This window comes from Arachis ipaensis, chromosome B2 (assembly GCF_059453495.1).
Source record: "Arachis ipaensis isolate K30076 ecotype BB chromosome B2, ASM5945349v1, whole genome shotgun sequence".
NCBI classification, from domain to species: Eukaryota; Viridiplantae; Streptophyta; class Magnoliopsida; order Fabales; family Fabaceae; genus Arachis; species Arachis ipaensis.
Genome location: NC_142437.1, coordinates 123,319,469 through 123,335,004, shown reverse-complemented (window position 1 = coordinate 123,335,004; position 15,536 = coordinate 123,319,469). Strand labels below are relative to the sequence as shown.

Here is a 15,536-nt window from a genome sequence, read left to right as displayed (position 1 = left end):
TATTATAATTATTTTTTATAAAAAAATATTAATTTAGATCGATTTAAGATATAATTTATTATTTTTAGGCTAATTCGAATTACATAAAAATGTCTTTTTTATTGAATCCTGTAATAAATTTTTCTTTTGCTGATTTACGTAAATTTTTTACCACCATAATTTATATGGGTGATTTGCCCTTAAATTTTAATTATTAAAAAATATCTTAAAAAAAAAAACATTTTAAGTGCTTTTGTTAGCAGTTCTCTATCATGTAAGGCGGATCTATTCATACTTTCATAGTACTTGAATTTCTATTCTCTATTTCTATTTACATATAAATTAATTATAATTTACCCTTATTATTCTTTTATATATTTTATTGTGACTTCACTTTAGAATACAAACCGAAGTTTAATTCTTAGAGAGTATTATTATTATTTTTCCTTAAAGCAAGTACCACCTGCTCATCTTTGCTTACTATAAAGAAGAGGGGTGTTTCAACAACTGAGTACTGTGGCTATTAAGCTTTTGAATCTTTGATAATCTTTGCTGTGATCAATGGCAACAACCACAAGCAAGTTCATTCACGCTAATGGTGGAGTTGGAGAAACAAGCTATGCTAACAACTCCTCACATCAGGTTCTCCTTACTACTTCTTTCTCTCTCTCTCTCTCTCATCTTGTGGAATTTGCAAGAGATTTATTTGTTCATATGAGAGGAAGAGAGAATTTAAGAGAGGGAAGTTGAATTTTCTTTTACATTTGGTAAAGATATCATATAGCTAACTTTACTTTCTATTATTTGAACTATTTGCACAATACATGTTACATTTATCCTACTTTATGTTGAAATTTAATGTTTAATTAGAAGTATTTTGGCTAACAAAGATTGAAATTTCGACCTCTTAGATAGAAGTTGTGATATCATGTAATAGATTAAGCATTTGTTATTCTCCTTGCATTATATTGGTATAAAAACCTAATTCCAAATTTTGTGGGGAAAAAAAAAAAACAAATTATTCCTTGCAGAATAAGCTAATATCCAAAGTGAAACCTATGCTGGAACAAAGTTTAAGGAGTCTCTATAGCAGCTCTCTACCAAGTTGTCTGAAAGTGGCAGATTTAGGGTGTTCTTCAGGTCCTAATGCACTCAAATTAGTGTCTGACATCATTGACATTGTAGATTCTATAAGCTGCAACCTTGATAATCATGATAAAAAGCCACTTGGATTCCAGTTTTTCCTGAATGATCAATTTCAGAATGATTTCAACAACATATTTCAGTCACTGCCTCACTTCTATGAGAGGATAAAGGAAGAAAAGGGAGAGAGACTCGATTCGTGTTTCGTGAATGCAACGCCGGGGAGCTTTTATGGGAGGCTCTTCCCTAACAATTCCATTCACTTCTTTAATTCTTCCACAAGTCTGCATTGGCTCTCTCAGGTTTGGCCAACTTCAATGATCTTCAATTTGTAATAAGATTTTGCTTACCTGTGCTTGATAACAAAATCCGTTATGTACTGACAGTGTAAAACGTTTCTTTGTTCTCGTTTAGGCCCCGAAGGGATTGGCTAAGGGAACCGGATTGGTTAATAAGGGAAACATTTACATAACAAGTACAAGTCCACCAGAGGTGTACCAAGCATATCTTGATCAGTTTCGACATGATTTCGGTGCATTTCTAAGATCTCGTGCAAAGGAATTAGTGCAGGGTGGTGGTATGTTTCTGTTGTTTCTTGGCAGAGATCAAAGTTCTGAAATAGTAACTCCTTATGGAATTCTTGGTTCAGCACTCAATGACATGGTTTCAGAGGTACATACATATATGCATACATAGACCATCCAAGCTTGAAGAAAATTCATTCTTGATAATTGCATAATTTTTTATGTTATATCTTTTGTTAAGAAATCATAAGCTTATGAAGTATGTTATATGTATATGGCAAGTGTTTCTAGATAGAAAATATAGAAACCATTGAGAAACGGTTGTGTGAATATATAATATGAAACACTTGGCAAGAAGAAAAATTGGATTCAAGAGTGGTTTACTAATTTCATATATGTATATATATCATTTTTCTAATTTCATATATGAAATCTAATGTATTGCAGGGTTTGATTGAAGAAGAAAAATTGGACTCAATTAACATGCCAAGATATGGTGCTACACCAGATGAAGTGAAACAAGTGATTGAGTCAGAAGGGTCTTTTACTCTTCAAAAGCTTGAAGCTATCAATACCCCTTGGGATGAGGGTTTGAACAAGAACAATGACAATGATGATACAAATATGAGTGCTGATTTCATAGCCAAATATGTAAGAGCTACTTGTGAACCGTTGATGAAGGCAGAGTTTGGTGAAGGAATAATTGGTGAGTTATTTGTAAGATATAGAAAGAAGCTTGTGGTGAAGTTGGAACAAGAGAAGTTAGAGTACACTAATTTGGTCATGTTCATGACTAAGAAATGACATGAATGTTATTATTTTGAATAAGCTATTCAAATATATAATTCTCTTCTTTTTTTTTTTTTTTTTTCCTTTCATGGATTCCAATTGCCTTGCATTTTTGTTTCGGGGAATAATGTTATCATCTCATGCATTGTGAAATTCTGACAATGAACCAAGATTAATGTTTAACGAGATTCATAGCTCAAATGAATCAAAGTTCAAACATCTTTGGAAGAGATTGAGAATGAGAATCTGAGACTAAATTAAGTCTTTTATTATATTTGGTACAAAGTGTACAAAACTGAAGGAACTAAACTTTTGTGTTAAGTCCTATCTTGTTTGATTTATGATAAATATAAAGATAAAATAAAAATATTTATTAAAATACTTTTATTTATTAAAGAAAATACTAAAGTCTTAATTTCAATCTCTTGTATCTTAAGTTATTAGAAGTATTGAATGTACTAAAATTTTGTATTTTGAGACGGAAACTTTAGTTCCAATCTTTAACTATTAAACAAAATAATGAGTCCTAGTCTTCCAAAATGAGAAATTTATGGAAGCAAACGCTACCTCAAGGAACTAAATCATTAAAGACACGTACAAACAGCAAGAAGTTATATTAAAAAGAAGCAATTCGATTCTATAGAAACATAAGTAAAGCTTGTATATCTTAGAGAACCAGATGGAATCATGGAAATGGAAATGAGCTTCTAGCTTTGAATTTTAACTATGAATGAATCTAACAAGTATAGATATTCTAATGAATTATCGTGCTTGCATTATCACTAAAGACACAAATACAAATTAAGAGGTTGCGGGTTCGAGTCTCCTATCTTTGGTAAAAAAAAAAAAAAAAAGACACAAATACAAATCTCCATGCCTAATATATTATTGTCATGCCTTTCTATCTTATATGGTGTCAGTATCTCATTATCGTATTTATAATACCATAAGTATATGGTCCTTTGAGTGGAGAATAAGTAGAATTTTAATTTTAAGTTTTTATATAAATATACAAAAGGTTAAATTACACTTTTAGTTCCTATAGTTTCCCTTTATGAAGCTCTTGGTTCAGCACTCAATGACATGGAAAATGCTATAATCTTTTATGTTATATGTTATTTATATATATATATTATATTCACCGAGTGTGTCTAAGACAAAATATAGAAACAATGGAGAAAAATCGTGTCATCATTCCTGTTTTAACTATATGCACTTTTGGTTTAGGAATTTTGAGTAAATTTTGTCCAATATTAGACTGCAGAGGGTTATTTTACCTATTTTTTTAGTTTTTTTCATATCTATATCTTTCTATATCTAATGTATTGTAGGGTTTGATTGAAGAAGCAAAATTGGATTCAATGAACATGCCAAGATATGATGGTACACCAGATGAAGTGATACAAGTGATTGAGTCAGAAGGGTCGTTTTACTCTTTAAAAGCTTGAAGCTATCAATAACCCTTGGGATGAGGGTTTGAACTTTGAACAAGAAAATGGCAATTATCTTTCTATTTTGAGCGCAGATTTTTGCCAGTAAAAAATGTATTCTCGTAGTGTTTGTTTTTTGAAAAAAAGAAAAGAACGGTCTCAATAAACTAGACCCATGCTTCGAGTTGTTTCATGCCAAAAATAAACTCGAACACTTAAGAAATCTGTAGGACAGGCAGATTCACACCTCTTACAACCGACACAGTCCTCCGTTCTTGGGGCAGAAGTTAATGCAGATACAAGTGCTGATTTCATAGCCAAACATGTAAGGGCCACTTGTGAACCAATGATAAATGCAGAGTTTGATGAAGGAATAATTGATGAGTTACTAAAATTTAGAAAAGGCTATTGCCACTATATGCTTGAGTGAAATAAGATTTCTAATAGAAATGTAATATCTAAAGCAAGAGGAAACCTCTTGCATTACCGTTCCATTTGCCTTTATGAAGACACGATAAAAATACATGCAAAATTTCGAAGATAATGCTGCCAAGAACTTGGTGGGAAGAAATACAAAGAAACAATGAATTGAGGAAACTGGCCTCCAATTCATGTTAAGTGATTTAAGAAACACTATTAGAGGATTCAATGCAATACATCCCCACCAGCAATGAACTCAGCACAATACAATCTCCATTACAATAGATACTTTTCTACCACAGTCCGGCCGAACTTCTCTTGTACATCTCTCGGTGTTTCAATCTGAGAAAAGCAACAAATTCATATCAAATACAATGACGGAATAACCATTTTGAATGATTGATTTGAATCATCAACAAGATACTAACCGCATTAAGGGCTTTGAAGACAGCCTTAACTGTATTATGCGGATTTCTGGAACCGATGACCTATCGAGCGCAACTAAAATTAGAGCAAGGACTATATTTACAGGAATACGCTTTTATTGATTGTATTCGAATGTCAGTTACCTTTGACTTGACATTCTTAAAACCAGCTAAATGCAGAATGGTTTGGACTATTCTACCAGCTTTCATGCCAGTTGTGGTGGAAGCAGGCCAAAGGTACACCTAAAGCATAAATACATGGAGTAATCTCAACTATTAACAAGGATAAGCAAAACACTTGCAATTCTATCCACAAAAACAAAGCCCCATTACAATTTCATTATAGAAGCTAAAATTAATCAGAGTGATAAATCTGGGAAGTACTACTAAAGGGAAATGGATTACATACCTTTGTCTTTTTATATGATGTTTGTACAGCATGTGCAATTGTGTGTTCCTCGTGTCGCTCCACAGAATGCAAATTCTGAAAGCATTTCTCATATGCCTGATTGTGGAAAAATCAACGATTAATTCAATACTCTATCTAAACAATAACTTATTAAACATAAATCACTCAAGGTCTATTTTCACTTAGATTGAAAAAAGAAAAAATATAGGTACTCTTATTAAAGGCTTATAAACACATATTGAGTTCTTCTAATTCGCTAATTAAAAGATCAACGGTATACGGAATACTATGCGTGTGTATGTATCTTATAAATCTATAATGCAACCTGCACTTTGTGTTCAACTCTCTTCAACTGACTCAAACAAAAGTATACAGTAAAATGAGATCCAAATTTAATTTGAGATTAGAATAAAGCATATTGAATAATAAACAGTTTTGAAAGTAAAATTTAACAATACAACATATTTGGATACTTCTATAATAATTAAGAATGATAAGTTAATTGAATTTACAAGAAAGCATGTTCAAATTAGCAAGATGTGCACGTTTGTGTACTGAGTAAAACATGTTTTAGGTTTATTTGAAATCCTAAAGCAACTGATGGTGGAACAGAGGCCACCAATCCCAACTCTCACTGTCTCCCAACTTTCACTGTCTGAAGAACAGATTAACTGCCAAAGAAACCTTAAACAGAACTTGAAAGGCAAAATAAGAGAGTCAATACCTTCTGAAGGGCAACTGGAATTGCAGGGCCTTTGGCTTTGGCAAAACCGACAACCCCATTGTAATTGCCACAAGCTAACATAGCAGTGTACTTAATAACTTGTCCTCCCTACACCATGAAATAGAAAACAAACTAAGCACATAAAAAAAAAAGGGGGGGGGGGTAAACCATGGAAGGAAGTAAAAATCTGCAGAGTACCTTGGTGACTTTACACGTTCTATTCACATCAATCAATTTCACATCAAAACCCTGGTAACATATATAACATCCCAAAAAGGACAAAATCTAAAGTTAGATCTATTAAAAGCACAAATATGACAGCGGAAAAAATAACTAAATTTACAAACTCATATTAACAAACAACACAATGAAAGTGCACAATGTAAAGATCAAATAAGAACTCCCTCTATGAACTACAAAAGAAATGCAATATCTTAAAAAAAGATCAAGATATTAACACGTATTGTATACATATAACAATTTTCATTAAAAAAATCAACATAGGTATTTGTATATATAAAGATGGATGTGAAGCAAGAAATACAGGATACCTAAATAAGGGGGGTCATTTTGGCACTTAGCACAGAAAAATCATTCTTCAAAAATGGTATACCCATGAATATCTCTGAATGGGAAATTCAGGCAAGGGATAACAATAGAACTAAATCCTCGAGGAAACAGAAAAATATATAGCCATTATTTCGCGAAAGCATATGCCAGCAATCTATATGATATCTGCTTATTAGAGTCAATAATTAAAATGTCAAGAATCACCAAAGCTAAAAACCAACTTGGAGGGTTAACCAAAAATATCGATCTTGTAGTCACACAGAATGTGCCCCACCTACTCAGATAAACTTTTGTGATCACAAAATTACTCAAAAATAGAAAATCAGTTTACTTTTTAAGGATTTTCATTTGGAAGTGTGTTTTTTATGGATGCAAGATTCGGGATTTTTTTCTCTCTTCTTTTTTTTTTTTTTAAATTATAAATGATGTCACTTGATCAAACAAAAAGATCTTATTCAATTGGACTTGTCTGAAATTTCAGTTTACCCTCCAATCAAATTCACTGCAGAAGGAAATGATTCTAAATTCAAACAAACATACCAAAGGTCAACTAGCTTATATATATATACTTGTTCAGATAAAGAATTTAACAGTAAAGTGCCTCACAAAACTTCTGAGACAATATATAGAGAAAAACTTTTCTTCCTGTGAGGAGAAATGGAGAATATAAATGAGAGGCAGTGATATAATTTTTGCACTTTGCTTAATAATGGAGCATAAAATAAGGTAAACAATAGTATGGTCCAAAATAACAGCAGAAGCTAAATCCTTAAGGTAATGTTCTGCAGAGAAAACTTTTCTTTAGGCAGCATATACTAGATTACAAAAAGAAAAAGTCTAGGGGGCCAGCAACTTTGTTAAATTCTAGCCAACATGTAACCAGCAAAGGAAAGTGAATCATTGGATGAAATCTCACACCAATCTCACACCATTAAAACCATCATTGATGGCTACAAATCACAAAAGTTGCTAGTCCCCTAGCATTCCTCTTAAAAAAATATCCATAGGTACTCTAGCAAGAAAACTTACTAGCATTTTCAGTACATAAAATTCTCATAGAAAAAATGAAGCGAACAATTAACTGTAACAAAATCCTTCATATTGAAAGCAAACACACAGAGACAGAGCCGATTAAACTGCAGCACTAATGGTTTTTAATTCTCATACCTAAGAAAATTACTTTCTGAATGGTGCACTCATTAATCAACAAATGTGAGTAAAATAATTGATAATGTGAAGCCAATGAGCATGAATTAAAAAGACCACATCCACAGGCTATAAAGTGAAAAAAATTAGGCATGTATGAGATGTGAATACCTTCCTGTAAAGAGGTCTTCTCTTCTTCTCGGTCAACTCATTCCTCTCCTCGGCGAGATCTCTAATCTCTTCCTCCAAAAGCTTACCCTTCCTCCCAAACGTGTACTCAAGTTCAGCAAGTTTCTCCTCGAGTTTCCTATCAATGGCATCGAGCTTCGCCAGCAGCATGTTGTCTTTCTCCTTCATGTCATCAAACTCCTCCTCCTCATCATCATTATCAACATCTTTAGCATCCTCATCGGCTGCTGCATCAGCATTCTCTCCCTGCGTAATCCGATTCTCCTTCTCGAATCCCGCATTCTGCAACGCATCCACATTAGGCCCAAGCTGCTCGTGCTGAATAACTCCGTAATTCGCAGGGTTTTCGGGATCATAAGCCTCCTTCCACTGCACCAACCTCATTGCCCTGTTCAGCTTGTTCTGCAGAATAAACTTCTGCTTCTGATCAGTCTCCACCTTGAGACGATTCATGAGCTCCCCAATTACCCTGTACTCCGGACGCAACTTAAAATGCTTCTCCTCAAACTTATCAATCCTACTCATTAGTCTAAAAGCTTCGTCGAAAGTCTCGGCCTCGACGAAACTGTTAAGCAAGTCTTTGTGCCTGTTGAACTTCTTCTCGAAGTCATTGAAGCGGTTCTGGATTGCCTCGGGGGTGAACCTCTCGTCGTCTTCGTCGGTATCGGAATCAGAAGGCTCCTCGAAGAGGTTGAGATTGGATTCCTTATCCTTGACTCTCGCCTTCTCGAGCTTCTCAATGAGGGGAGCCACGCCCATGTAGTCCTCTTCGCACTCGGCGTCGATGTCGGCGGTGTCCAATCCGGCCCTAATTCGCTGATCTCTCTCCCGGAGCCTCTCGTTCTCCACTTCGGCGAGGAGGTCCTGCACTATTTTCGACGATGCTGACGTGGACGATTCAGCAGAATATCGACGCTTTGGGAGACTGAAGGGCGGTTTCGCTGGGTTTCTGACGAGATTGGTGACGTACCTGCGTCTGAGGATCTGTGAGAACACATTTCTGCCAAATTGAATGTACCTCATTAGGGAGTAGGAACAGGAACGAGCTCCACGGTCAAGGTGACGGCAGCGGGATGCTGATAACGCCGGTGAGGGTAGGGTAGGGAGTTTTGAAGTGTTTTGATATCAATGATTTTTGGTATTGTTTTCTTATACCCATTCTGAAAGCCCAATATCCAAAACGCCAAAAAGAGCAGCCCAAATACAATTGGGCCCAATATTAATCCAACCGAAACTTATACAACCGCCACCATAAACCTTCACATTTCAGCTACAGCTTAGGGAGTTTTGGGATGTTTTGACTATTGACTAGAATATTTGACGAAAAATCACGCTTCTTGTATCTATCATTAAAAATTAGAGTAAATGATATAAATATTTGACTATTGACTAGATATAATTAGATATCCATATTCAATTCATATAAATGATATAAATATAATCATAGTACTTGGGTCGGCATTCTATAATTTCTACTTTTATTAATATAGAAAGGTTATCACAGGTATGATTGTATGTTATTGATACATTAATTGATGTTCCATTTTTTTAAGCGTTAGGATAAATATTTACAAACGATGAAATTGGACAACAAATTTATCTAATGACCTTAATTTTTTTTTAATGCATCTTGAAAGAGACACAAATTTATAGCATTTTGCAGCTTTATATATGATCTTAGAACTTAGAAGAGAATCATCATCATCACAGGGTATGCTAACACAAGGTAATTTTTAAAAGAAAAACACACAAATAAATAAGCTCATGTTTGTGTCATTTAATTTAGGAAAAGCTTTTGGTGTGATAACTTTGGAACTACTTAGCAATATGTGATAACTTTTTATATATATTAACTAACTATAATTATTATTATTATCATTTCTATGGTTCCTTAGGTTTTTGAATCTTTGATTATCTTTGCTGTGATCAATGGCAACAAGAAGCAAGTTCATTCACACTAAGGGTGGAGTTGGAGAAACAAGCTATGCTAACAACTCATCACTTCAGGTTCTCCATACTACTTCTCTCTTCCTCTCTCATATTGCTTGCACACTTGATCATCAACTGTTTTTCTTTTTTCCTGAAAGTTAAAGCAGCTAAACATGGATCATGTTATTTCATAATAAGAGTTTCTTGTGATTCTTTTTAACAAGTATGAAAATTGGAGAATTTGTGGGAGAATTGTATGACATAGAGAGAAATTGAAAGAAGAGAGAACATAAGAGATGGGAGTTGACTTTTCATTCAGTCATCCACATTTGCTTTCTCTACTAATCTAGCTATTTTGAACCAATCCATGTTACACTATTCATCCTATTTTATGTTGAAATTTTTCGTTTAATTAGAAGTATTATCGGCAACAAGGATGGAAATCTAAACGTTGTAATTACATAAAAGTTCTGATATCTTATTGTGAAATCACTCATATCTAGAAAGCTTTTTCCTTAGTTTTGCACAACATTGTTAATCTTGGATTATATTGGTTTATAACTTATTCCTTGTAGAGTAATCTAATGTCCAAAGTGAAACCTATGCTGGAAGAAAGTATAAGGAGCCTCTATAGCAGCTCTCTACCAAGTTGTCTGAAAGTGGCAGATTTAGGATGTTCTTCAGGTCCCAACGCACTCAAATTAGTATCTGGTATCATTGATATTGTAGATTCTATAAGCTGCAACCTTGATAATCATGATCATGAACCACTTGCATTCCAATTTTTCCTGAATGATCAATTTCGGAACGATTTCAACAACATATTTGAGTCACTACCTCAATTCTATGAGAGGCTAATGGAAGAAAAGGGAGAGAGACTCGATTCGTGTTTCGTGAATGCAACACCAGGGAGCTTTTATGGGAGACTCTTCCCTAACAATTCCATTCACTTATTTCATTCCTCTGCCAGTCTGCATTGGCTCTCTCAGGTTAGGCTAACTTCAATGATCTTCAATTTATAATAGGATTTTGCTAACGAGTGCACGATAGCAAAATCCATTATGTACTGATAGTGTAAAACATTTCTTCGTTCTATTCCAGACCCCGAGGAGATTGGCTAAGGGAACTGGATTGGTTAATAAGGGAAACATTTACATAACAAGAACAAGCCCACCAGAGGTGTACCAAGCATATCTTGATCAGTTTCAACATGATTTCAGTGCATTTCTAAGATCTCGTGCAAAGGAATTAGTGCAGGGTGGTGGTATGTTTCTGATGTTTCTTGGCAGAGATCAAAATTCTGAAATGATATCCCCTTATGAAGTTCTTGGTTCAGCACTCAATGACATGGTTTCAGAGGTACATATACACATACATGGAAAATTCTATAATCTTTTCTGTGATATGTTTTGTTAAGAAACAATAAGCTTATGAAGTATGTTACATATTTTTACCTATTTTTTCATATCTATATCTTTCTATATCTAATGTATTGTAGGGTTTGATTGAAGAGGCAAAATTGGATTCAATGAACATGCCAAGATATGGTGGTACACCAGATGAAGTGATACAAGTGATTGAGTCAGAAGGGTCATTTACTCTTCAAAAGCTTGAAGCTATCAATAACTCTTGGGATGAGGGTTTGAAAAAGAACAATGGCAATGATAATGTAGATATGAGTGCTGATTTCATAGCCAAACATGTAAGGGCCACTTGTGAACCAATGATAAATGCAGAGTTTGGTGAAGGAATAATTGATGAATTATTCCTTAGATATAGAAAGAAGATTGTGATGAAGTTAGAAGAAGAAAAGTTAGAGTATACTATGTTGGTCATGTTCATGACTAAGAAGTGACATAAATTGTTGAGCAATGGAGCCGCTAAGTATTGTAATAAACTACACAAGAAATTTAAGTTCTTGATGTCTAAAATGTCCAACAGGATTGTAAAGTTCATTCATGATGAGTCAATCAACTCACTTCTGTTGATGATAAATATCCTAATAAGATATGCTTGTTTGAGTTGTGTGATTATTTGAAACAATTCAGATTTTTCCAATGTTTAAATTCACATTTTCATCTCAATGACCACTTTAACTAGGAATTAGATCTCAGTTGAACTCGCACATAATTGAAAATATCCAAGCAAAGATTCAGAACTCAAGTAACAAAAAGCAAAAAGTATCCAAAAACAAGAAACAAGATGTACAAACAAAAGTATAACTTCATGTAGTTCCATCACTATAGAGTCTTTCAATCAAATTTGTATTTGCTTACACACCAAGATGGAAATGAAAAATGGACATGAGAATCATTTTTTGAATAGTCTTAACAGAAAATATTTTAACAAAGACAACAACAAGCACTTATAATCAATGACTAAGAACTTGAGGCTGAGAAGAAGATTGAGGAGGTGCAAGAGCCACAGGGATTTGTGGTTCAACAACCTGAAGCAACCCAGTGGCCAACCTTCTAGTCAAGTCTTCCACTTGCAACTTAACCACATCTCTCCTCATTCCGATGTCAGCAGCATATCTACTCGCACAGTACACTCCGATCGCTGTCGCTGCCATTCCGTAAACATTGGTAGTTACCAGCCGAAGTGGCGTGGAAAGAACGGCAGCAAGAGGTCCGCCTATGATGGAAACTGCCTGGCCACTCTGTCCCATAGTTCCTTGTTCGACAACTAGGAGGCCGGTTTTGCAGTAGATGGCAAAGTCTTCACAATTGTTCTTGAAAACATTGTAGCAGCCAAATCCATTTTCAAGCAGAAACTTTGCTCGATGGACGACAATGTCATAGTCATCAGAGACTGCAAGAGTACATGTTCCACCGCGGGCTTTTGCAAGAAAGAGGGCAGGGGTGACAGCGTACTCGAACCGATACAGGACGCCACCGGATAAGAAGCAGTTCAGGCAAGAGACAACCACCCCATGCCCCTCTTGGGGTGCTGTGCCTGTGCATGTTGGGCAGGCTTCTCGAGATCTAGCCGGTCCTGAACTAACAAGGAGAAGATCGAGCACGGTACCAGTTCCTACTTCTTGCCCGCGTCTAGTGAAGTGAATGACTTTGTCATCTCCAACAAAAATTCCTGTTGTTCAGACAGAATGAAAAATCGTCACAACACGAGATTATCTACCATATGATACTGTAGAACAATGCCAAAGTCTGCAACCACAAAGTATACTTCAAATAAGGAGGCCCTTCAAAACACCATGTCTAATGCATTACTCATTTACTTGTACCACATTATACCATTTCGTGTATCACGTAGCTATGTGGCTCACAATTGTTTCTCACTTAACCACTATCGCAATTGACTTGAGACATGTCAATAGCACAAAAATGTAGGAGTATGACCTTGAATCCAATGTAACTAAAAATCTCTGCTCTACTAGTAACCTTGGCTCCATCTTAATCTAAACTTTTCATGAATTGTCCCATGGTTTTTAATGTTTCATAATTTTAACAGCAAAAGGACTAGTTTCTCCATTATATAATCTCATTATATCCACCAAAACTGTCACTTAATCCACAGAAAATATGCTATAAACTTAAATAAGACTACAAAGAGGACAAAATTATTTGTGGTTCAAGGCTACCCTAAATTGAAATCACCAAAACCAGCCAAGTTACTCTTAATTAAAACTCTAAACTACCATCCATAAAATTGACAAAATGCTTATTATCCATTGCTTCTTTTGATCATTGTTACACTAAAGCTTCACCAAAAACTTAATAATTACTAAGTACTAACTATATCTCTACTCCATTCACTCATTTTTCTTCTTTACACTATTGAATCAAAACCTTAACAAGCTAATATGATCAAAATAATAAAAACAAAACCAAAACCAAAAATCAAAACCAAAAAAAAAAGAGTAAGAGAGAGAAACCGTGATGAGCATAAATATAAGCAGTCCTCCATGAATAGATGTGATCTCCCGGTTTCAAGCTCTCTCTACTCACTCTGCACAATCCACCATTTCCATTATTCAAAAATTTTTTTGGGTGTTCATAACATAAACAAAAAAACAATACTCCAAATCAAAATCCGACCCAGAATTCAATAACACACCATAAACATAACAAGTTACGAAAAATTCAAACTTTTTAAGAATTTAACAAGATTTTACCTGTTGGACAGCAACCCCATATCTTAATGTTTATTTTTCTTCTTCTCCTCTTGCAACAAGAACAGGAACAACCTCTGAATTCGATTCCCCTCTCTCTAACGCAGTTAAAGGGAGAAGAACAGGAAACTGTTGGAGATGAAATGACGATGGTGCCCTTCCGGGAAGCTTCGCCGTTAAGGAAAGAAAGAGAAGGAGAAGGTGACGGTGCAAGGGAAAATGAATGATAAAATGATGGACACGTGGCACCTCACGTGATGATGCTTATGCTTGTTGGAACTTGAAGGCGTAATAAACTAATAATGAAACGAATACAAAATCCAAGGCGATAAGAGATAAGAACTTAAGAAGAAATTAAGTTGCAATTTTCAGATCTTTTGGGTGTCAAGTTGCAATTTGTGAATATGTTATATTACACGTTAATCTACACGTAAAGTAATAACGACCCTAACGAATCTAACCCCCCATTATTTGTGGGCTAAGGTACTTTGGGCTTCAGATATTTTTCGCTAGATACCCCCTCAAATAAACAACCTATTCGTCGATAACAAATTTTTAAATAAAATTTTAATTTATAATAAATTATTTTTTAATTTATTAGATTAATAAATTAAAAAAATATTGTAATTTGATAAAATCAAATAATTAATTAATTTTTTTATTTAAATAGATATCAGAATTGCTGAACAATAATTTTTTTTAAAAATAGTATTATATATCACTTTTATAGTTTATAAACAGCACATTATAAAAAAAATTGATTCAAATATTATTTTTCTTAATTAAACGACCAAATTATGTGACTTTTGCCAATAATCACAATTAATAGTTTTACTAATTTAGTTTGGATAAAAAATTTAAAATAATAAAGTAATATTTTAGTAATAGCCATTTTTAAATTAAGATAGTGAGATTAATAAATAATAAAAGATATAAATTTGAAAATAATTAAAATATTGTTTTATTATGTTATCAATTTTCAGGTTGATTTTTTCCAAAATGGAAAAAAGAAACGTGAAGTGCAATGAAATGAAGGAATAGAAAGAAATTTCACTGTTATGGTGGCAGAGTAAAACGTAAGTTTAGTTTTACAAATTTTAATAATGTGTTCTTCTGGTTTGGTAAAATTACGAACCATTTTTTATCCTTTTACCGTATACTTCTTCTTCTTCTCCCATACTTCTTCACTTTTACCTCTTCAGTTTTTTTTTTCTTACTCTAGTTTTACTCTTATTTCATTCTCGTTTCACTCCCGTTACTCCTATTTGTGTTTGGTCTTCGCTTATATAAACAAATTTACCACCCAAAATGACGCATGTCTCGCATGCAGCTAAGGTGCTGCCAAACGCAACCTCTGATTTGTTCTGGTAGGCTGGACAAACGTAACCTGTGTTTTACCTTCTCAAAAATTGGTCAAAAATGAAGCAGTTTGCATGCAGGGGACATAGGACCACGTTTCTTCCTTTGGTTGCCTGGGCCTGCTGCGTTTCGCAGCTTGCTCCTCTTCCTTATTTTTCGTCCCAACCAAGACGTAAGTTACGTTTTGTGTTCTCTGCAGCTTCACATTTATGCATAACACACCATGTATTCATTTTTTACCAATTCACCATTTTCTAATCCATTTATAAATTAATTTCTGTAATTTTCACATCTTAAATTTTTTTATTTAGTTTTAATATATTTTTTAACAAATAAGACAATTATTTTTGCATACACCAAAAATATTG

General features: G+C 34.2%; 4 protein-coding genes across 5 annotated transcripts; 2 read left to right on the top strand and 2 right to left on the bottom strand.

Moving 5' to 3' along the window:
• Positions 1–383: 383 nt before the first annotated feature.
• Positions 384–2,680, top strand: LOC107626345 (putative caffeine synthase MTL2). The gene is made up of 4 exons (XM_016329211.3): positions 384–621; positions 1,011–1,424; positions 1,537–1,794; positions 2,094–2,680. The coding sequence occupies exons 1-4, from the start codon at positions 541–543 to the stop codon at positions 2,448–2,450; spliced, it is 1,110 nt and encodes a 369-aa protein (XP_016184697.1). The 5' UTR covers positions 384–540; the 3' UTR covers positions 2,451–2,680.
• Positions 2,681–4,259: 1,579 nt separating this feature from the next.
• On the bottom strand, positions 4,260–9,082 carry LOC107626344 (uncharacterized). Its single transcript, XM_016329209.3, has 7 exons — positions 7,731–9,082; positions 6,042–6,092; positions 5,844–5,951; positions 5,120–5,215; positions 4,855–4,953; positions 4,714–4,773; positions 4,260–4,627 (listed from the first exon to the last, which is right to left on the bottom strand). Exons 1-7 carry the CDS (start codon positions 8,769–8,771, stop codon positions 4,562–4,564), a joined length of 1,521 nt encoding a protein of 506 aa, XP_016184695.1. The 5' UTR covers positions 8,772–9,082; the 3' UTR covers positions 4,260–4,561.
• Positions 9,083–9,150: 68 nt separating this feature from the next.
• On the top strand, positions 9,151–11,735 carry LOC107626342 (S-adenosyl-methionine 4-1-methyl-2-pyrrolidinyl-3-oxobutanic acid methyltransferase). 2 transcript variants are annotated; one of them, XM_016329206.3, is made up of 5 exons: positions 9,151–9,252; positions 9,644–9,755; positions 10,253–10,666; positions 10,779–11,036; positions 11,176–11,735. In XM_016329206.3, exons 2-5 carry the CDS (start codon positions 9,678–9,680, stop codon positions 11,530–11,532), a joined length of 1,107 nt encoding a protein of 368 aa, XP_016184692.1. In that variant the 5' UTR covers positions 9,151–9,252; positions 9,644–9,677; the 3' UTR covers positions 11,533–11,735. The 2 variants fall into 2 exon arrangements, with proteins under 2 accessions (XP_016184692.1, XP_088360361.1); XM_088504235.1 differs by lacking the exon at positions 9,151–9,252 and adding an exon at positions 9,261–9,474.
• Positions 11,736–11,882: 147 nt separating this feature from the next.
• LOC107626343 (NC domain-containing protein-like protein) lies at positions 11,883–14,252 on the bottom strand. The gene is made up of 3 exons (XM_016329208.3): positions 13,813–14,252; positions 13,573–13,646; positions 11,883–12,767 (listed from the first exon to the last, which is right to left on the bottom strand). The coding sequence occupies exons 1-3, from the start codon at positions 13,830–13,832 to the stop codon at positions 12,049–12,051; spliced, it is 813 nt and encodes a 270-aa protein (XP_016184694.1). The 5' UTR covers positions 13,833–14,252; the 3' UTR covers positions 11,883–12,048.
• Between the last annotated feature and the right edge of the window lie 1,284 nt (positions 14,253–15,536).